The sequence below is a fragment of the Panthera leo genome, chromosome D3 (assembly GCF_018350215.1).
Source record: "Panthera leo isolate Ple1 chromosome D3, P.leo_Ple1_pat1.1, whole genome shotgun sequence".
Taxonomy (NCBI): Eukaryota; Metazoa; Chordata; class Mammalia; order Carnivora; family Felidae; genus Panthera; species Panthera leo.
In genome coordinates, this window is record NC_056690.1 from 29463339 (window position 1) to 29485288 (window position 21950).

The window sequence follows — 21950 nt, forward strand, 5'->3', positions numbered from 1 at the left end:
CCAATCCCCATCCCACAGAGGAGCCAAGCATGCTCGGGTCACCCAGCCAGTCAGGGTTCAAGTCCAGCTTTGAGACCAGAGCTGTTGGCCACTAGGCTGTGGGGGCGAGTAGCAGTGGTACCACAGTGCATGGGGCACTCTGGGGTTGAAAACTGGAACCAGGGAGAGCACAGCTCATCTAGCCCCAGGGCCAGTCTCATCTCCGCTCCAGCTTGGCTCCCCACCTCCATAACCTCTTTTCTCTCCTGCCTGCTGTCACCCCCCCGCCCCACTGCCCCTACCATCTCCAAGAAAACATGGCCTGTGGCCAGCTCGTGGGGTATGGGGAGCCTGTGGCTCCAAGCCCTGGCTGAAGCACGCCCGTATCTCTGCCCTGTCATCTGATCTTGTCACGAATGGCTTTGGGGGTTTTGCAGACTTTGGCTTCATGTTTGAAAGCTCACCGGGTGGCAACCTTGGCTGGGAACCAGACATCAAGCTGACCGATGAGATGGTGATGATCATGGGGGGCAAGATGGAGGCCACGCCCTTCAAATGGTTCATGGAGATGTGTGTCCGTGGCTACCTGGCCGTGCGGTGAGCCCCAGGGAGGGGCCAGTGGGGGTACCGAGACAGTGGGGAGGAGGGTGGTCAGGCACCAGTCCTGGGTGCCGCTTGTCCTGCAAGATCCCTCAGAGGTCCCATGGGGCTGTCTCAGGCTCCTTTGTGGATCAAGGGACTGCCGTTCAGAGAGAGCAAGGCAGGTGCGAGAGGATGCCTACTGGTCCAGGCAGCCTGGGCCTTGCTTTCCCATCACCACTCTGCCCACCTGTGCCAGTGTCTCTGTTCTGGGTGTCAGTGCTCCGGGTGTCAGTGTCCCACCACATTTTGTAGTCTCCTGGGTGTGGCCTTGCCTGGCAACACCTTGGGCTCCTCACTGTGAGCACGCCATTCACCCCTTCACCCAAGTGTGAGCATCTGCCACCTCCCAGCTGCACCCTGAAGACTTACTGTCCTGGCTTCAGAGTGTCACAGAGCCAAGGCCACACAGCAGCCTGGACTCCAACCCAGAGTCTGTTGGAGCCTGCGTCACGCCCACTCAGTGCACCTGCCCCACGAGAAAAGGAGGGTCAGGGTATGTTTGCCCTGCACGCCTGCGCTTCCTCAGCCAGGCACAGAAACCATGGCCAGAGGCCTCAGGTGGGCAGACCGGGACAGGATGCTCAGCCCATTCAAGGATGTGTGAGCGGCCCCCGCCTGGCAGCTGCAGGGAGGTGGGCTGCTACGTGCAGCTGTTGGGTGGTGGCTGGGCTGCAGGAGTGCAGGTAAGGCCACCCTGCTCAGGCCAGCCTCCTTCCCCTTCCCTCCGTCTCTCCACAGGCCCTACATGGATGCAGTTGTCTCTCTGGTCACTCTCATGTTGGACACCGGCCTGCCTTGCTTCCGTGGCCAGACAATCAAGCTCTTGAAGTAGGTCCTGGGCAGATGCGCAGGCCATTTGGGGGGCAGTTGTCCCCTCAAGGTGGGAGCCTCTCAAGTGCTGGTAAATGTGATCATTATCAAGGCCAAGCACTCTCCTCAGAACCCCAGAGCAGACAGGGTTCCTGGTGAGGCGCTGTCACTGCACCAGGCTGCGGATGTTCCAGGTATCCCTTCATTTCTCAACGATGCAGTGCCAGGCCCTACCTCCAGCCTGAGGCTGCAGCGGCTTAGCCCTAGGCTCTGCTGGGGAAGGGGACAGGTCCTCCAGAGCCAGCTGGGAACAGTGCCCCTCCCCCTTACAGCTATTCCCAGGAGGGAACAAATTCCCACAAATGCTAAGTGGTCTGTTAGCAAGACCGCATCCCATGGGAGAGTAGCCTAGAGGGAGCAGTTTCCACAGGTGGCAGGGGACAGCCCTGACACAGCCCTCGCCCCCCAGGCACAGGTTCAGCCCCAACATGACCGAGAGAGAGGCTGCGAACTTCATCATGAAGGTCATTCAGAGCTGCTTCCTCAGTAACAGGTGAGTCTCCCCCTTCTACTTTCCCCTCCGGAGCCCGCTGCCACACACGAATGTTCTCCAGGCACCTTGTGTGGGGCCACGCCTGGGCCAAAGTGACGAAGATGCTGCTGTCCCAGGGTACTCTGTACCACAAGTCCTGAAGGGAGCCCTCATGGAGTGACAGGGTACTGGGTTAGAGGGGCCAGGGCTATGCTGAGGGGAACACCCAACAGAGGCCTAAAGGCCAGAAACCATGCCCACCTGGGACCCAGCCTGCGAGGCCAAGCAAGCTGCTGGTGCAAAGGGCATGCAAGGAGGCGAGCACAGCCCAGTGGGCTGGCTGAGGAGCAGAAGAGGCCTCAGCCCCGCCCCTGCTTCCCCACACCTTCCTCACGCTGCTGCCTGGGCAGTGACAGGTGGCCCAGGGTGGAGACAGGCCAATTGGCCATTATGATAGTGGAGCCATGAGAAGAGGTGGGTTCCAGTTCTGGAGGCAGAGCGGCTGAGCACCTGGGCAGTCGGGGAGCCAAGCTTCCCCTCTGGGAGGTGCAGACATGGAATCTGAGGAAGACGGCGAGCCGGCTGGGGTGGGCCTAACAGGAGCAGAGGAACGGGAGGCAGCTCAAGGGCAAGCATGAGGAACATGACAAGAGGGGTGTAAAAGGCAGGACGAGGGAGGTCTCGATTGTTTTGTTGGCAGAGTAGGAAGGGCGTGGGTTGCGGGGTGTGACAGGAGGAGAATGAGCTGTCGTTTGCGTGCCACGTGCCAGGCCAGGGGGCAGAGTCACTCACTGTGTCTGGGGACACGAATATCTTTGGCTAACACTCCCCCTACCAGAGTGTGGGACAGAGTGGTTTTTGGCTGAGGAGGCCCAGGAGGAGACAGCAGAAAGGGGCTCACACAGTCATTGTCACAGGTGGGGAAAGGAGTGTCCCTAGAAGAGAGGCTGGCAGGGAGGCTAGAGGGTCTGCGATTTTGCATTTGCACCTTCAGAGAGGAGAAAAGGGGCACTTCCCAAATGCAGCTCTCCAGGCAGACATGAAGGACGCAGCGGGGAGAGGGACCCAGACCCGAGACAGTCTCCTTACAGCCTCCCTCCACTCTCCCTCCACTCTCCTTCCAGGAGCCGGACCTACGACATGATCCAGTACTATCAGAACGACATCCCCTACTGAGGGTGGAGCTGGACCAGCTATCATGGCTACCCCCCAGCCATCCCACAATCATAGAGCTGAGAGAGCACAGCCCCATCCTGGCTGCTGTGCGTGGTCAAAGGGGGTGAACTGCTGGTGGCCCCATCATTCCATCCATTGGGATTATTTTTATAGGACAAATAGGACAAAAGTCCACCATGCAGAGCCTGGCAATCCATTCCTTCCTAGTGTGACCCACATGTGACATGTGAGGCTGAGATGACTGACAATCCTCTGGCGACACTCTCTGCATGGGTGTGAATAATTCGTTTGCACTGGACACATTCCCAACACATTCCCTAGGTACATGAAGTATTTTCTTGTGTATAAAAAATTATATTCAACTTAAGATTTAACCAATGTGAACAAAATAAAAACCAGCAAAAGTGTGGAGTGCCAGGTGTACCTTCAGCTGAGGGGTGATTCCTGGATATGCTGGGAAGGGAGCAGGGCAGTGTTCCCTCTCCCACCCGGAGTGCAGCCCACCGGGAAGCCTCTAGGGGCCCAGGTTAATGCGCTTCACAACTGACTCATCACAGCGCAGATGCACCAACAATCACACTGCATTTTCCTGAACTGCTCTGTTCCGGCTCCTGTTAAAGGCCACCCAACCGCCCCATCTGTGTCTCTTGCCAGCACAGGTGTGGCTCCATGTCCTGCCTCTGCTCTAGGACTCAAAAACCTTTGTGCAGCCAGCCCCCAACAGCCACCTACTCCCACCCACTGTGACCCTCTAATTAAGCAGATAGGAAGACCCCAAACTAAAAGAAGAGGATGACACAGGGCAACTGGAAATGTCACTAAAGTTTAAACAGCATTTTTAATTTTAAGCAGTAGATCTAGATGAAGAGAAAACCAGAGAACAATGAAATTACCAAAATAAAGCAAAAGGGGAAGCTGAAGGAGAAGCTCCAGTCAGCTTCCAGTGGGATTCCAGAGTTGGTGATAAACATAAATACTCAGCTTCAGGAAGCACAGTTGAGTCCTGAGCAGTATATTTAAAAAAAATATGGGGTGCCTGGTTGGCTCAGTCAATAGGTAGAGCATGCAACTCTTGATCTCAGGGTTGTGAGTTCAAGCCCTATGTTGGGTGTGGAGCCTACTTAAAAAAGAAAAAAAAAAGTATGAAAAAGCCAATTATGTAAGTTAAAAAATTCAAAAGGGAATGCCCGGATAGATTGGTTAGGCGTCCAACTCTTGATTTTGGCTCATGTCATGATCCTGACGGGCAGGGACACTGTCATGATCGTGTCATGATCTCACAGTTCATGCCCCATTCCTCATGCAAAGCCTGTTCAAAAAGCAGTCTACAGGGGCACCTGGGTGGCTCAATCGGTTGAGTGACTTCGGCTCAGGTCATGATCTCATAGTCCGTGAGTTCGAGCCCTGTGTCAGACTCTGTGCTGACAGCTCAGAGCCTGGAGCCTGCTTCAGATTCTGTGTCTCCCTCCCTCTTTCTCTGCCCCTCCCCTGCTTGCGCTCTCTAAAATAAACATTTAAAATATTTTTAATAAAAATATAAAAAAAAATTTAAAAAGATACCAGAAAATAGGGTGTAATTCGGAGAAAGATCAACCCGAACATAAGGGTGGGGAGAGCATAGAAAAAGCAGGATATAAACACATTGTAAAATGGTAGAAATATATTCAAACATAGTAGAAATATTTCAAACCACACTCCTTGAAAAGACTTGTCAAATTGGCCTTAAAAAGGAAGTCAAATGCAACATACACGGTTCTGGCATTATGGCAAACTATATATCTTGAAAAATTAGAAATGCTATTTATAATACTGGGCAGAAAATCTAAATCTGTGAGCTGACAAGAAAATAAGGTCTCTTTAGAGACTGAAAACAAATTTAAAAATCTTAACTGGTGGTGGAGGAGAGGGGGCCAAATAAATCTGTTGGTTGAGCATCTGACTCTTAAATTTCAGCTCAGATCATGACCCAGGGTGATGGGATCAAGTCCCACATCAGACTCTGTGCTGAACATGGAGCCTTCTTGGGATTCTCTCCCTCTCTCTCTTCCCCTCTTGCCTACTCTTTTTCTTTAAATAATAATAATCTTAACAGGGGTGCCTGGCTGGTTCAGTCAGTAGAACATGCGATTCTTGACCTCAGGGTTGTGAGTTCAAGCCCCACATTGGGCGTGACGCCTACTTAAAAAATAAGTTAAAAGACCTAAGTTCTATAAATCAGTCTTAAGAACAATAATATCCCTGTTTTGATGACATTGGTTACTAAAGACTAACCCAAGAGCCTGATGCCTCTGAGGAGTTTATTAGGGAAATTTGGTCTACACTTGGGATAGGGTATACTAGAAATAAAGCCATGCCCCGAGGACCAGGAACTTCCTTGATGTGTTTGCAAAAAACCCATCCTGCTTATAGGTGAGCACTGGGTGCCTCTGAGATAAAGAACAAGGTATACACGTGCCTTATACAACCCTATAAGACCTTGTGCTGGAGGCCCTAGTCAGCCCAGTCAAACAATAAAAGGAAACAGTTTAAGAATCTGGAAAGGAAAAACAAAACTCAGAAGTGGCATTTGTGTACGTGAAAATCCAGATGATAAATATGATCTATAGTCAAGGTGATAGGATACAGATTCATATACAAAAGTCAAGTTGTGTGTGTATGTGTACAACATATATCTCACAACAAAAGAAAACTGTATCATTTAGAGTTGGATCCTAAAACATCAAATATCAGAAAATAAATCTAATGAAAGAAGAAATACTGAAAAGTACAATTGTTGAGAGAAGACCTAAACGAATAGAGTAACATAGTCATGGATTGGAAGATTCAACATCCCACAGATTATTCTCCCCAAATCGATCTGTAGTTTCACTGCAAATACCAATCAAAATCCCAGAGAGTTTTATGGTGGAAACTGGCACATCTAAAATGTATATGGGAAGGGCGCCTGGGTGGCTCAGTCAAGCGCCCAACTCTTGATTTCAGCTCTGGTCACGATCTCAGGGTTGTGGGATCGAATTCCATGTCGGGCTCGATGCTGGGTCTGGATCCTGCTTGGGATTCTCTCTCTCCCTCTCTACCCTCCCCCTGCTCGTGCTCTCTCTCTCTCTCTCTCTCAAATATTTTTTAAAAATTATATGGGAATACAAAGGTCAAAATACAGCTATTACAATCTTAAAGACCAACAAGCCTAGATATCGAAACTTATCCATAAGCTACAGTAGTTGAGACAATGTGGTTTACAATGGAAGAGAAGTCCAGGAATAGACCCACATACATAAAGACATTGCAGGGCAGTAGGGAAAGAATAGTCTTTTCAATAATGGTGTCACATCAACTGGATATCAGTATAGAAAAACAAATATAATCCTCAGTGCCTGTGTCACATCAGACATAAAAATTCCAGGTGGAATGTAGAGCTGTATGTTCAAGGTAAAGTTTAAGGCTTTTAGGAAAAAATACAGAAGAGAAAATACAGGCTTGATGACTTTGGGACACACAAAGATTTCTTAGAACCAAAACCAGCACTAATCATAAAAGGAAAAAAACTAATTTCAACTATCTGAAAAGGGATGGCAGGGGTGCCTGGCTGGCTCAGTCGGTAGAACATGTGACTCTTGATCTTGGGGTCATGAGTTCAAATCCCACGTGGGGTGTAGAGATTATGCAAACAAATCAGCTTTTAAAAAGTATTAAAAAAAAAAAAAACAGCATGCCACAAACCTGGGAAGATGTCTGCAGTACATGTATCTATATTCAAAGGACTTCTATAAGAAACTACTAAAAATCAGTTAAGACACAGACTAGAAAAATGGACAAAGAGCTGAAGAGGCATTTCACAAAACAGATTATCTTGAGCCATTGAATAATAATAAAAGGTGTTCAGCTTAAAATGCAAGTTAAAGCCACAACGTGATACCTACTAACCCACCTGCGTGTCTGAAAAGACAGTATCAGGTGTCGTGAGCATGTGGAGCAACCAGGATGCTCCGAAGCTGCTGGTGGATGTGCAAGCTGCTACAACCACTTTGGAAAACTGACGTGTCCACTAAAGCTGAGAATCTCCTACTCTATGACCCAGTAATTCCATTCCTACATAGGTACCGAACAGGTGCAAAATCTGTACACCGAAAGACACAAATAGGAATGTTCTGAGGTGCACTATTCATAACCAAAAACTGTAACTGACCAAAATGTCCAACAATAAATGGTTATTCATGTGATAGAATAAAATGCAATAGAAATACAGGAACAGGGCAACTGTCAGTATGGACTACTCTTACTCTTCTAGTATAGCAAACTAGAAAAAAGAAGAAACATCTCCAATTTGATAAAGATCATCTGAGAAAAAAACTCACAGCTAACATGTTAACAATGAAATATTCAAGACGTACCCCCCCCCACCCCAAGGTCTGGAGCAAGACACGAGTGCCCTGCCCGTTACCACTTCTAATAGCATTGTACTGGGGGAGGGTGTGGCCAGTGCAGTAAGGATAGTGGTTGATAGATTGGAAAGGACGAAGAGAAACCATCCTGCTCATGCACAATAACATTGTCTATAAGGTCCTGAAGAATCTACAGAAAAGCTCAGGGAACTAATAAGGGGGTTCAGCAATATCGCAGTACACAAGGTCAATATACAAAGGTCAATTGTATTTCTATATGCTACCAATGAGCAGTTGGAAAATGAAATTTTAAAAAATCTTGACCATTTTTAATAGCATTCAAAAACCTAAAATACTGAGGGGCGCCTGGGTGGCTCAGTCGGTTAAGCGTCTGACTTTGGCTTAGGTCTTGATCTCACAATTTGTGGGTTCGATCCCTGCATCAGGGCTCTGTGCTGACAGCTCAAAGCCTGGAGCCTACTTCAGATGTCTCTCTCTCTCTCTCTCTCTCTCTCTCTCTCTCTCCACCCCTCCCCTGCTTGCACTCTCTTTCAAAAATAAACATTTTTAAAATTTTTTTAATTTTTGGGGCATCTGGGTGGCTCAGTTAAGCATCTGACTTCAGCTCAGGTCATGATCTCATGGTTTGTAGTTTTGAACCCTGCATCAGGCTCTGTGCTGACAGCTAGGAGCCTGGAGCCTGTTTCAGATTCCATGTCTCCCTCTCTCTCTATCTTTCCCCTGTTCACTGTCTCTCAAAATAAATATTAAATTTTTAAAATTTTAATTTTTTTTAATTTTTAAAACAATTTTAAAAAATTAAATATCTAGGGCTAAAAGTAAAGATGTGCGAGACCGTCACACTAAAAAAATACAGATCATTGCTGAGAGAAGTAAAAACTGGACAGAGACATCATGTTTGAAAACTGGAAGACTAAAGTCCCTGCAGACTGATCTCTAAATTCGGTGCATTCACTTCCCAGACATTTTTATGAAAATTGACAAGCCGAGTCTAAAATTTCTACAGACGTGCAAAAGATCCTCACATCATAAACCATAGTTAAGTCTGAAATGGACTGGAGGTTGAAATGTGAACTAAGATACCATGCAAGTGGTGCCTGGCTGGCTCAATCAGAGGAGTGTCTGACTCTTGATCTTAGGGTCATGAGTTCCAGCCCCCACGTTGATCATAGAGATTACTTGAAAAAATAATAATAAAACTATGCAAATGTTAGATGACATGGGTAAGTTTCCTCAATAACCTAGAAGTGAGGAGAACTTTCCTAACCAAAATCCAGAATCAATACAGGCAGGTATGTTGTTACAACCAGTGTATGGATAGCAAAAGAAACACCATGAACGAAGTAAAAGACAAACAGTAAAGATCTGAAAGTGAAAATGCCAACCGAGGAAGAAGAAAACCCTACAATCCTACATTTTTCAGATATGCAAATGATATGAGTAGTTTACAGAAAAAGAAAGGTAACTGGCACTTAAATATAAAAATATCCGGGGCGCCTGGGTGGCTCAGTCGGTTAAGCGTCCGACTTCAGCTCAGGTCACGATCTCGCAGTCCGTGAGTTCGAGCCCCGCGTCGGGCTCTGGGCTGATGGCTCAGAGCCTGGAGCCTGCTTCCGATTCTGTGTCTCCCTCTCTCTCTGCCCCTCCCCCGTTCATGCTCTGTCTCTCTCTGTCTCAAAAAGAAATAAAACTTTAAAAAAAAATTAAAAAAAAAAATATCCTTAACTTTGGGTGCCTGGGTGGCTCAGTTGGTTAAGCGTCTGACTCTTGATCTCAGCTAAGGTCTTGGATCTCAGGGTCGTGAGTTTGAGCCCCACACAGGGCTCCTTAACCTTGATCATAAGGTAAATGCATATTAAAACTGCACTGAAGTGCCATTTCTCACCTCTCTGACAAAAATCCCCAGTGTGATAACAGGGGATATATCCAGTGATTGTGGGAATGGAAAGGGCAGGTCTCCAGCACTATCCTGTATGGAGCCAGCCTTGACCCACAATCCCATTTTTAGGAATCTATCTCAAAGACGATCTGGAAAAATACAGAAAAGTGTTAGCAGAAGGCTCCTCATTGAGTTATTGATGTGATATAGCAAATCATGGGAATCCACCCATGTCATTGCAGTTCAGTAAAGGACACAACTTCTCTGACACTGCTCAGAGCCAGGTGCTAAAAGAGGAGCAGAGAAGTCCATGTGTTCACCTAAGAAGGGAACAGGTTGTGACTGGGAAGAGGGAAGAGGTTGTGACTGGATATATTTCACTTAGCTAAGGGGAAAAAAGAAAAGTCCATTAAAACAATCAAATGTTTCCTCTAAGGGAATGCAGGCAAGAGGGTAGAGGGCACAGGGATAAAAGCTAGACTTCCCCAAAACATCTTCTTTCATGGATTTGATTCTGTAATTATAAACTATAAAAAATAAAGACAAATATAAATAAAAAACTTGGAAGAAAAAAAATAACGCAATGCCTAAAAACTGAAAGCAAAAGAAAATCACACTCATGAAGATGGCTATTTTTAATTTTTTAAAGTTTATTTATTTAGAGAGAGAGAAAGCATGAGTGCGGGAGAAGGAGAGAAACAGAATCCCAAGCAGGCTCTGAACTGTCAGCCTAGAGCCCTATGTGGGGCCCCACCTCACGCGAGATCATGACCTGAATGGAAGTTGGATCCTCAACCAACTAAGGCACGCATTTTTCCTTATTTTTAAAACTTCAACCAATGTTGGTGAGGATGTGGAGAAATCGGAACCCTTGTGATCTGCTGGTGGAAATGTAAAGTGCAGCAAGCACTGTGGAACAGAGTAGAGCAGGTCCTCAGAAAATCAAACACAGAAGCACTAATCCAGCAATTCCACTTCTGTGTACACACCCAAAAGAAGTGAAAGCAGAGACTCAAATATTTGTTCACAGAAGCATTATTTACCACAACCACAGGGTGGAAACAACCCAAATGGCCATCTATGCATGAATGAATAAACAAAATGGTTAGCAACAAAATGTTATAATGAATGGCTAAACAAAATGTTTACACCAATTAAAAGTATTAAAGCGGGGGGGGGGGGGGCACCTGGGTGGCTCAGTCCGTTAAGCGTTGGACTCGATTTCTTGCCATGATCTCAAGGTTAGTGGGTTTGAGTATGCGTTGGGCTCTGTGCTGACAGTGTGGAGCCTGCTTGGGATTCTCTCTCTCTGCCCCTCCCCCACGCGCGCGCGCACGCTCTCTCTCTCTCTCTCTTTCTCTCTCTCCCTCTCTCTCTCAAAATAAAATTCTTTTATTTTTTTTTTAATTTTTTTAACGTTTATTTATTTTTGAGACAGAGAGAGACAGAGCATGAACAGGGGAGGGTCAGAGAGAGGGAGACACAGAATCTGAAACAGGCTTCAGGCTCTGAGCTGTCAGCACAGAGCCTGACGTGGGGCTCGAACTCACGGACCGCGAGATCATGACCTGAGCCGAAGTCTGGCCGCTTAACCGACTGAGCCACCCAGGCGCCCCAAAATAAAATTCTTTTAAAAGTAAGGTATGAGAGGGGCACCTGGTTGGCTGAGTTAAGCACAGGACTCTTGATTTAAGCTAACATCATCCGTAGTCTCACAGTTGGTGAGTTTGAGCCCTGTGACTGGCTGTGTGTTGACTGTGCAGAGCCTGCTTGGAATTCTCTCTCTCTCTCTCTCTCTCTCTCTCTCTCTCTCTCTCTCTCTCTCTCAAAATAGATAAATAAATTTAAAAATTAAAAATAAATTTAAAAAAAATAAACCATCGTATGAGAATATCTTTACAACTCCTAGGCAAGGGTCAAACACAACCAAGCTACCCAGGCACCCCAAGAATGAAATCCATTTAGGACACAGCACGTTAAGTCTTAAATTTGATAGAATTTTATACACAGGATTACATAAACAAATTTAACTCCCAAAAGACTAAAAAAAACACCAACAAATCAATTAGAAAACGATTATTTGGAGGCCACAGCAAAAACCTGTGTGCCGCGCCGGCAACAAGGAGATACACGGAACAATTTTACTACCAAAAAATGTAACGGGTAAAAGGGCAGTATTTGTAACAGGCAAAATGGAACTCAAGGTTCATCATTTCCACCAAGCACAGCATTTCACATGAGTAAAAAGACGAGTCCTCACAAAGACTGCAGTGGTGAGCGTGCACTGCCAGCAGGGCTGGGACTCCCCGAAAGCGGGGCGGACCACAGGAGAGGAATGCCTGGACCGGCACCGGGAAGAACCGACCCTGAAAAAATACAAGAGGTGCTGTGGGGAACTAAATCACCCCCACGCAGCCGGGCCAGAGGAACCACGGATCTCCACGGAGAGGACTTGACCGGCCTGCTCCCCCAACCCCCAGGCTCACTAGCAGGGAAAAAGCAAGTTTAGCAAAAGATACTGGCCAACTTCCGAGTTGGCTCAGGCGTGGCAGCAGGGGCTGTAGGAAAGGGGACCCCTCCCGGGAGCTCCTTGGTGCGAGCCAGCCCAAGGCGCCGGTGTCAGACGAGGACGCACCCTGCTCACTCCCGAGTCGCGGGCTCCGCCGAGAGGCGCCCGGGACAGCCTCTGCAAACTTAAGCACCGCCTGGAAGGCCCAACACCCTCTGCGCCGGAGGTGCCAGGGCCGCTGGGCCGAGGGACACATTACACCCCCCACCCCAGGAGTCTCCCCTCGGCCTCCCCCCAGGCGCCCAGAAACCACACGGAAGACAGAAGTGCTTAGTGCTTGTGGCCACGGCCGGCATGATGCGCGTTAGGCGGGCAGAAGGCCGCGCGCGCGCAGTTGGAGCAGCGGGGACAGAGTGTAGCGCAAACCGCGGAAGGCTGCGTCCGAGTCGAAGCGCGGGAGCCCCCCGCGGAGGGCGGAGGGGTTCACCAGCATCAGGCAGAGAATAGGCAGCGCCAGGAAACCGAGCGGGAGCAACAGCAGCGTCTGCAGCGCGCCCAGAGCCCACAGCCTGCGGACCCAAGGACGGACGGACGGACAGACGGGCAGTGGCGGGCAAGACGCCCAGCGCGCCCGCCGCCTGCCACTGGCTCACCTGAGGCCCGCCCCGCCGGTGCCGCCGAAAAGCCGCCTCTCCTACGGAAAGACGGAGCAGCGTCTAGCTCAGCGCCGGAGCGGAGGGCGCCGCGAGGTCCGAGTCTCTCAAGGAGCAGGAGGGAATCGTAGGGGACCAGTCTCCCGCAGGGCGGGTACGGGGGTTGCGATTCCGTCGGGGGGCGGGCCCTCGAGGGGAGGTGGGACCCCGTGGGTGTGGGTATCTCCCATGTGTTGGGTCCCGACTCCAGCGCGCCCCGCCCAGGGCCCGCGCTCACACAGTCGGCCTTGGCCACCTCTTCCATGAGCGAGCCCGCGCAGTCCTGCATCCGTCGAAGCTGGGAGTCGCACCTGCCAGGAAGCGCATCGAGGTGGACGATCTGCCTCGGTTCCACAGCCACCCCACCTTACCCCCACAGTCCTGAACCCCTTACAGTTCCGGGCCGCCCCTCGAGGCGTCCAGCGCAGCCGCCGCCTCCATCACCTTTCCCTGCAGCTCCTGGAGGGGGAGGGAGTAAGGCGCCAGGACTCGCAGAGGAGATCTCGGGGGTGGGGTGGGGCGGGGAGGGAGAGGAGCAGCTCTGGGGGTGGAGGAGTGGAAGCCACAGTGGAGTCGGAGGTGAGCTGCTCTTGGGACTGAGGGTCGTACCTGCAGGACTCCGCTCTGCTCCTGAAAGCTGGCCCAAGCCTCCTCCGTCCGCTGCACGCCCTGGGATGTGGGGGGCCCTGATGAGACTTGGGATAATAACCCCTCTCCATCCTGCACCTGCCCAGGCTCCACCCACACTCGAAACCGACACTCTCCCTCAAACCCCAGCTCCACTCGCACCTGCCGCAGGCCCTCGGCCTGCTTGGCGTGCTTGGCCTCCACCATCTCCAGTTGTTTCTTCCGACGGATCCAAGGAATGTCAGGAGACCAGCACTCCCGGAACCCCACCCACGCATCCGCTCGGCCCACCCCCGCCCCTCAGGGAGCTGCTCGCACCGCCGCTCCGGCATTGGGGGCCCCACCCAAACACCTGCAACGCCATCAGTTGGGTCCCGAGTTGCTGTTCTGCGCGCTGTTGACTCAGTTGTTCCCCTCCGTAGTAGAAGAGCTAGGGATGGGTCTTGTGAGGACGGGGTTTGCGGGGCTTCAAGGGGCAGGGGATGTCCTTAATGGCCGGGACAGGGTAAAAACCGGGGCGAGGACTACAACGGGACTTCCTAGGGGAAGCTAGAGACTAAGGCCCCCTCCTGACTGTACCTGACTTGACAGCTCCTCCCACTGCTCCTGCAGCTGCCGGTTGTGTTGCTCCTGTGGATAGGGTTGAGGGGGGCAGTCTGGGCCTCTCCGAGACCCCAGGCTCAGCTGCTGGCCCTACCCCAGGCGGGGCGGGGTCCCCAGCATCGGAACGGCCCCACACTGGGTCCCGACCCTGCCCGGGTCCTATTTAGGGCCCCGCCCTCTCCGCAGGCATAGCCCCAGTCGAGGCCCAGGCCCCACCAAGTCTTGCTTGTGCTGCTCCGCCGCTACCAGCAGCGCGCGCGCGCGCTCCGCGCGCTCCCGCGCTGCCTCGCGCGCCTCCCCTCTCTGGGCCCGCGCCGCCTGGCTTCGCTTCCGCTGTAGGCTGCAGAGGGGAAACTGAGGCGGTGCCACCGAGGGAGGCGGCGGGTGTTCAGACTCCCGCAACCGCCGGGAAAGGCCAGTTACTAGTGAGGCCGAGGAAGCCCGCGCCGGCTCGCCGCACCCTCCCCTTCGTGGGTCCCCTGAGTAGATCTTCCAGGTCCCGCCGGCTTAGAGCGGAGGTTCGGGCCCTGCGGGGAGGCGTAACCGACGGGCCGGCCAGCCGCTCTGCCCAGGCCTAGGTGCCACCACCCGTAGTACTGACCCTCGCGCGCCCGCCTCGTCCCCATCGAGCCCCGCTTCCCGCGCACCTGCGCTCACGCTCCCGCAGGTCCTGCAGGCGCCCGGTGAGGCTCTCGCTCTCGGCCTCAAGCCCCCGCACTAGCTCCTCCAGCTCCTGCTTCCGTAGTCGCCCGTCGCGGTTGTCCTTCTGCAGCTGCAGCAGCAGCTCTTGTGACTCGGCCATGGTTTAGGGGCTCTGCCCCGCCGCCGCCTCCGCCGCTCGCCTAGGGAATCCGGCACGCGGCTGGCGTCACAATGGGCGACAGGGGGCGCCCGAGCACAGCGCACCCTCCAACGCCCCCCACCCCACCCCCCACCCCCGCCCCGCCCAGAGCCGCGGTAGACGAGGGTCAGGCAGGATCGCGCTTCGTCCCTCACGCAAAAAATGTTATGCAAGAGCCAAGATCGGATCAGTAAGGTTAATAAAATACTAATACCTAATGCAGATTGGTTCCCCAATTGAAGATGGAACTTGCAAACTGGTCAGTTTTTCCTGTGGAAAAGACTTCGAAATATATATCAGGATCCATACATATGTTCAGATCTTTTGACCCAATTATTCCACTCCTGAAAATTTGGGGAATAATTAAAAAAGAAAAACAAAACACTAGGCATTAAATGGTTCGTTAAAGGCTTTACAGTAATCACAAAAAGGAAACTTGTAATCATTAGTGTTCTGTTTAAAAATTAAGTGTCATGTCTGGAGATATCTCATCTAGTGAAAAAATATGATTTAGGACTTATGCTAAAATAACTATGATTACCAGGTAAATGGGCAAGATCTTTAAAGGAAGAAGGAGAAGATGTTATTTAAAGGAAGAAGGTTGAAGTTCCAACTCTTGATTTTGGGTTCAGGTCGTGATCCCAGGGTCATGGGGTAGAGGCCTGTGTTGGGCTCCACGCCGAGTGTGGAGCCTACTTGGGATTCTCTCTCTCTCCTTTTGCCCCTCTCCCCTGCTCGTTTGTGCTCTAACATAAAATTAAAACAAATTTTTTTAGGGGCGCCTGGGTGGCTCAGTCGGTTGAGCATCTGACTTCAGCTCAGGTCATGATCTCACAGCTTGTGAGTTCGAGCCCCGTGTAGGGCTCTGTGCTGACAGCCTGGAGCCTGATTCAATTCTGTGTCTCCCTCTCTCTCTGCCCCTAACTCACTCGCATCCTGTCTCTGTCCCTCTCAAAAGTAAACAAACATTAAAAAAAAATAATAATTTTTTTTAACTTTTAAAAATGTAAAAGAATACAAAATCAAAAGTTCTTTTGCATGGCGTACAAAGTCTCAGGACAGGTGCTGGAGAAGAGAGCCGAGTCTCAGGTGCTGTTCGAAGATGGGCACCTGGCCACCAGTTCTGACCAGTGCCAACCTGCCCTATAACTCGCTTGCCAGGAAAGGCCTCCAAGACTCTCCTGAAGCCAGGCTCATTCAAGGGGAGGGGAATGGCCCATGATCCCAAGGACTCACCCAAGGGAAGCAGGTCTTGGCTTCCTGGTTAAAGCCCCTTCCCTGCACCGGGTTCCCTCATCTCCGGCCCCTCTCACTACAGCTGTTCCTCTTCCATCCCCTCTCTCCCTCGGAGATGTCACACAGTGTCCTGCAGTTGAGCCCTCCCCATGTGGTGATGCCCATTTGCCACCCTGAGGGGTGACCCCGTCCCCATGCACCCTCACCGGGAGGTTCACCCCCAACACTGCTCCCATGGCCCCCCCAGGTAGTCCTGCCCCCTCTCCTCCAGCTGTTGTCCTAGAAACCTTGATGTTCTTGATGTCCTAGAAACCTGATTCGTTGACCTCTCTCACCCTCCCTCCAGCCTGTCCCCAAATCCTGGGGCCTGCTGCATGGCAAATTACTGCCCTGTCCCTCCACTTCCACTGTGAGGGGAGAAGCCACCTACCTCATCAGTGCTGTTATGAAGAATAAAGAAGCTGATGTTTGCAAAGCCCTTAGAACACATCTGGCACTAGTAAGTGACACAGAAACCCTTGTTAAATAAGTTTAAATAAAAAACAAGTTTCCAATTTCTGACCTCTTTTAAACATGTTCAATGCTATTCCTCCAGACCGGATCATTCCAAAACTTCCTAAGTAGTCAGCCTGCTCCCACCTCATCTACCCACAGCAACCAGGGGTCAACTGCTCCCCCACTGCCTCCAACACACACATACACACACACTCTCAGCTTTCTGGCAGCTTCCCACAAGTCCATGCCCTCACGCTGCTCAGCCCAGCCTGTTCTTCCAGGCAACCGGCCTCAGAGCCCAGGAATCTGTCCCCTACTGCTCCTTAGACTCACCTACCTGCCACAGGGCCTTTGCACCTGCTCTTCCCCCTGCCCAGCCCTTTCCTCATGTCCTTCAACCCTCCCCGCAATTCCAGCTTCTTAAGAAAGCCTTTCTTGGAGACCCCACCCCAAATCACAACCTCCTATGGCACTTTTCCTGTGTCTACCCAGCATGGGTACCCACCTACAATCTGTACTGTGTCCTGCACTGGAATAGGAGCACAGCTAGGACAGGGCCTGGCACACAGAGTTGTTGAATGGGCATGTGGACAGGCCGTCTCCACTGCAGAGATGTGGCATCTTGTCCAAGAGCGTAGGCCACAAACCAGCCATGACCCAGAAGAGCTGTGGCACCAAACCACGTCCTTCCTCTGACCCCACAGCCTGCCCCTTGCTCATTTGCCAAAACCTGCCACACCCATAGGCCTGCCTCTGCCTCCTTGAAAGGACACCCCTGGACCCTGGTGCCCCTGCCATTTTCCCGACCTGGCTAGGTCAGCTGCCTGGCACTGCAGCAGAGCAATAGCCCCAGCAGTACCTTGTGTCTCCTACCAAAGGACAGAGGCTAGTGAGCAGCTGCCTCCCTTGAGCTGCTCTTGAATGCTGCCGTCTGTGTTCCCCTAAGTGGACAGGCTATGTAGGGACATGGGAAGGTGAGATCCCAGGGGTTTTGCTGACAGTCCACTGGCATGAGCCAAGAAAGGGGACTGAAGACAGCGACGTTCACCTCCAGAGGCACGCAGCCTGGAGACTCCCACTGCGGGCCTGCCTGGGTTTCTGGGAACTCACCAACTGGGCTCCTGGTGCCTCCTGTCACCCCAAGATGGAAGCCACCACTTCTCCCTCACCCCCTCCATGGCTACCGCAGGCCCCTGGTGGCCACAACCAACTGTTCCACACACCTCTGCAGTAGCCTGTGGCCAAGGCGACAGTGCAATATGGACATGCGACAAGAAAGCTTGATGAGGAAGGCGGGGTGAGGGCAGGGAAGGCAGCCACCAAAGGGCCCCAGGACGGAGCCTCACCAGCTCCCCAAGTGGCCTGCTGTGGATGAGACGCCTTCACTGCAGGACACAGGGGCCCAGCAGGTGCCTGCTGAGGGCAGAGAGGATCTGAGTGAGCAAGGGCGCTGGGCTTACTGCCCGCAGAAGGAAAGGCAGACACTGAGGCCAGGAGGCCAAGCTTGCAGAGCCTGTGGTGTGGACAGAGGGCTGCCTGGCACCTTTGCGGCCACCTAAAGCTGCACATGGCACACCTCTGTTATGGGTTGAGTTATGTCCCCCAGAATCCCTAAGCTTGGAAGATCCAGCACCTCAGAATGTGACTGTATTTGGAGATGGAGGTCTTTAGAGGGGTAATTAGGTTAACATGAGGCTGTTAGGGTGTCCCCTAAGCCAATCTGACTGGGATCCTTATAAGAGGAAACGTGGACACAGACACTCACAGAGGGAGGACAGCCATCTACAAGCCAAGGAGAGAGGCCTCAGGAGAAACCAACTCCGTTGAGACATGGATTCAGGCCTCCAGCCTCCAGGACCGTGAGAAATTACTGTTCAGCTCTGGTTTCTGTGGTGCTCTATTATGACAACCTGAGCATGCGCATACACCCCTTTCCCTCTCCTGAGGATGGGCCAGGCCCACCAGTGGACAGAATGCTGGGGGTGGCCCCCCAAGTGCAGGGCCCACTTGGGGAGGCAATGGCAATGGTGGGAAGGTACACATTGCCGCAACACCCTAGGATCAGCCCAACTGTTTGATTTGGCTTTGGAGGTCCTTCCCCGCCTGGCTAGAGTCTGGGTGCCACCCTCCCCCACCACACACATCTCTCTGGCCACAAGAAAATTGATTCAGTTCCAAAAATACACCGACTCCTCCTCCTGGCCTTCGTATATACTGTTGTGTCTGCCTGGGACACTCCCCCTAGCCCCCCACTGCCATTGCTTCTGGTTGCAGTCCCCTTCCAGGTGGCCTGACCCTCTCGAGAGCTACAGAAGCCTCCTGTGGACACCGTCCCCCTCCCTTGTGAGTTCTGGGACGTGTTTCATCTCAGGTGATCCAGGGGCAGTACTACCATTTACCCCCAGGGTTGAGTTAACGCAAGAGCTAGTGCTGCTGAGCACTTGGTACAGTGCTGGCTATGGAGGACTTGGGTTAGCATTAGTTTTTATCTGCCTGTCGCCTTCACATGACTCAAGGATCCAAGAGGTCAGGGGCCACGTCCATGCACCGTCAATGAACCCAGCACTCTGGGCCCAACACACAGTCTACTGTCCTGGGCTCCTCAGATGTCACATGGATGCACACCCACTTGACAGAGAGAAGCCAATGGTGACATTCCGTTGGTGCCGGCCCTGATCTCACACCAGGGATGCCTGCAGGTGGCAACCAGCTTTGTCGCCTGTGGCCAGAAAGAAGGGCTGAACATGAAATAGGTTAACACCAAGACTGTTTGTTGACATTTCCTAAACTCACTGGTCAGTGGCATTAGCAGAGACCAGTGCAGTGGGGAGGGGAGCTGCTTGCTCTCCTCCCAGAAGGCCAAGTGCCCAGGACAGGGGTTCTTTATGGCTGGGCAGTAACTGGTAAGACTTCCAGCATCCCTGCCTCCTACACTGCCTGATGCTGAGGAAGACAGCCTGGGCCCCGAGGGTGGGCCAGCCTCCTATGCTGATGCCAAGGCCTGCCCAGCTTGCCTTTCCCAAGAATCAGACCTTTTCTCTCTGCCTATCTGGTTTCTACAGCATAGAGGCCATCTTTCAGCTTGTTGTGGGCAGAGGACAATCTGGGGCACGTGGCTACCTGTTCTCCCAGGGAGACTGTGCTGACCACACTCCTCCAGCCAGCTGCTAGGTGACTGCCCTCCTTAGCGTGAGGTTTGTGCAGGTTCCAGGTTTAGGAAGGGTCCCCCATTGCCTCCCAGCAGGCTCCTTCCTCTTCAAGGCCCAGGGCTGTAGGAGGGCAGAGGCCAGCCTGTGCCAAGGGGGTGGTCAGAGCAGATTGGGTGCCAGGCCACTTTAGTGTAGGTCTCACACGTTCTCGTTCAGAGTGGATGTGCATATTACCTGCAGAGGACATGCAGAAGCACAGGTGGCACTTTGGAATCACCAACAGTAACATTTCACAGCACACCTGAGACTAATGACACACCCTGGCTTTTACCAGGTTTGAAGAATGAACCATTCAAAAGTTTCCTGTACATTTGGTGTACAACTTAGCAAATGCTCTCGTAGAAGGTCTTGTGGGAAACATTTCTTGAAATATTTAGCATCCAGGATACTTCCTCATGCACGAAAGTGGAAACAGCCTCTAGTTCACTCTTCCTGACGTTTTCCCCTCCCTCTTGGCACACAGAGCCAACTAGCACGCTCAGTCACATCTTCTGGCCTAATGGCAACAGAGTAGTTTTTCCTCCCTCTTTGTTCCTTTTTTCGGCTCATTCTCAACTACATAGAATTCCTTCACTGCCATCTACCTCAAATGGCTTTTGAAAAGAGGCATGTTTTAAAGCAAACACTCCAGGGGCTCCTGGGTGGCTCAGTCAGTTAAGCGTCCGATTCAGCTCAGGTCATGATCTCACAGTCTGTGGGTTCGAGCCCTGTGTCAGGCTCTGTGCTGATAGCTCAGAGCCTGGGGCCTGCTTCGGATTCTGTGTCTCCCTCTTTCTCTGCCCCTCCCATGCTCATACTCTGTCTCTGTCTCTCAATAATAAATAAAAGTAAAAAATAAAAAAGTTTAAAAACATGTTTTAAAAAAATAATAAACCAAACACTTTATGGAAGGGAACAGTGGTACCTACAGCTCAGAACCTGTCTTTGATCTCTAACCATGGAATGACTCCCCAGCCTGGCCCTGATTTAGAGTCTGCCTGCAATAGAGTATTTCGTCTCACCTTTCACCATTCTCTAGAATGTTCTTCAAGCCCCTAGCGCTAAGAATCTCCAGTTTGGCAGAAGGCTCTGTCAGAAGTGCCACTGCCAGCTCAGTACAGGCAAAAACAGTGTCTCATCTCCCTCCATTCCACACATCTTAGGTAACTATTGGATTGATTCCAAGATGCTTTTTAGGGTTTCATTTTTTTAAATGTTTATTTATTTTTGAGAGAGAGACAGAATCTGAGGCAGGCTCCAGGCTCTTAGCTGTCAGCACAGAGTCCGATAAGGGGCTTGAACTCATGGACCATGAGATCATGACCTCAGCTGAAGTCGGATGCTCAAATGACTGAGCCACCCAGGCACCCCTAGGGTCTCATTCTTGAATATCAGAGCCTGCTAAGGTCACCCAACATTTGAAGAAAGCCTTTAAAATTACATTTTTTAAGTATAAAAACTAACCTAAAGTGGCGATCTAAAAAGGAACTAGACACTATGCAAGGAACAGAAGAAAATGTCAAAAAAATTAAATTTTCCTTAGAGATTACATCTATGAAAAGAGAACAAAATGCAATAAGCAAAGCACAAACACAAGAAAGGAAATTCAAAATAATTGCTGACACGTTTTAAAAATGAGTAAGTTTACTGAAGGGAATGGGTCTCCAGAATGAAACCAATCCACCAAGTGCCCAACCCAATGAATGAACAAACCACCTAGAATAATGAGACAATACTAGAAGTTTCCAGAGAAGGTTACATACAAAGGGAACTGGACTTCTCATCACACTGGAAGGTAGAAGCCAAGGAAGCAACACTTGCAAATTCAACAGGAAAATGAAATCCAACCTACAATTCTATTCCCAGCCAAACTATCAATTCTGAGTAGTTTAAAAGCATTTTCAACATTCAGCTTCAAAAACCTACCTCCCATGTGTTCCTTCTCAGGATGTACCAGATAAAACATCCTATCTACACAAGGAGGTAACCTGAGAAAACAACACATGGGATCCAGAAAAGTGGGCTTCCAGTGCAGGAAAAAAAGCAAGAGAACTCCCGCCAAATTGGTGCAGGAAAACATCAGGTTCCAGAAGGATGTCCCTTGAGGGAAAAAGAATAGACAGCATCTGATTCTGTGGAAAGCTGTACTGGGAAGCATTTCAGAGTTAAAGGGTGGAGGAAGATAGAGACACAAATCAATCTAAGTAACTGAAAACATAATTAACCTCAAGAAGAACAAAATATTGTACAAAAAGATGCACTACACCACTTGGTTCAGCAATAAACAAATACATAGTGATAATGACAAGTATGGATTCAGAAATTGCACACTGAACCA

At 50.8% G+C, this 21950-nt stretch overlaps 2 protein-coding genes across 4 annotated transcripts in view; one reads left to right on the plus strand and one right to left on the minus strand.

Annotated features, from left to right (window-relative positions):
• PI4KA (phosphatidylinositol 4-kinase alpha) overlaps positions 1-3546 on the plus strand; it is a 113451-nt gene extending 109905 nt beyond the window's left edge. Inside the window, exons 52-55 of the mRNA XM_042909718.1 lie at positions 417-576; positions 1360-1449; positions 1901-1984; positions 3088-3546. Of these exons, the coding sequence (XP_042765652.1) occupies positions 417-576; positions 1360-1449; positions 1901-1984; positions 3088-3139 (386 nt within the window). The 3' untranslated portion in view covers positions 3140-3546. The remainder of the gene's footprint in view (positions 1-416; positions 577-1359; positions 1450-1900; positions 1985-3087) is intronic.
• A 7936-nt stretch (positions 3547-11482) lies between these two features.
• On the minus strand, positions 11483-14968 carry TMEM191C (transmembrane protein 191C). Of its 3 annotated transcripts, none has more exons than XM_042911177.1 (11): positions 14908-14962; positions 14500-14694; positions 14069-14192; positions 13829-13879; positions 13602-13679; positions 13412-13468; positions 13232-13291; positions 13017-13081; positions 12861-12933; positions 12584-12624; positions 11483-11787 (listed from the first exon to the last, which is right to left on the minus strand). In XM_042911177.1, the coding sequence occupies exons 2-11, from the start codon at positions 14652-14654 to the stop codon at positions 11631-11633; spliced, it is 861 nt and encodes a 286-aa protein (XP_042767111.1). In that variant the 5' UTR covers positions 14655-14694; positions 14908-14962; the 3' UTR covers positions 11483-11630. The 3 variants fall into 3 exon arrangements, with proteins under 3 accessions (XP_042767111.1, XP_042767110.1, XP_042767112.1); XM_042911176.1 differs by lacking the exon at positions 11483-11787 and adding an exon at positions 12261-12499 and having other exon boundaries at positions 14908-14964; XM_042911178.1 differs by lacking the exons at positions 11483-11787; positions 13602-13679 and adding an exon at positions 12261-12499 and having other exon boundaries at positions 14908-14968.
• Positions 14969-21950: the final 6982 nt, after the last annotated feature.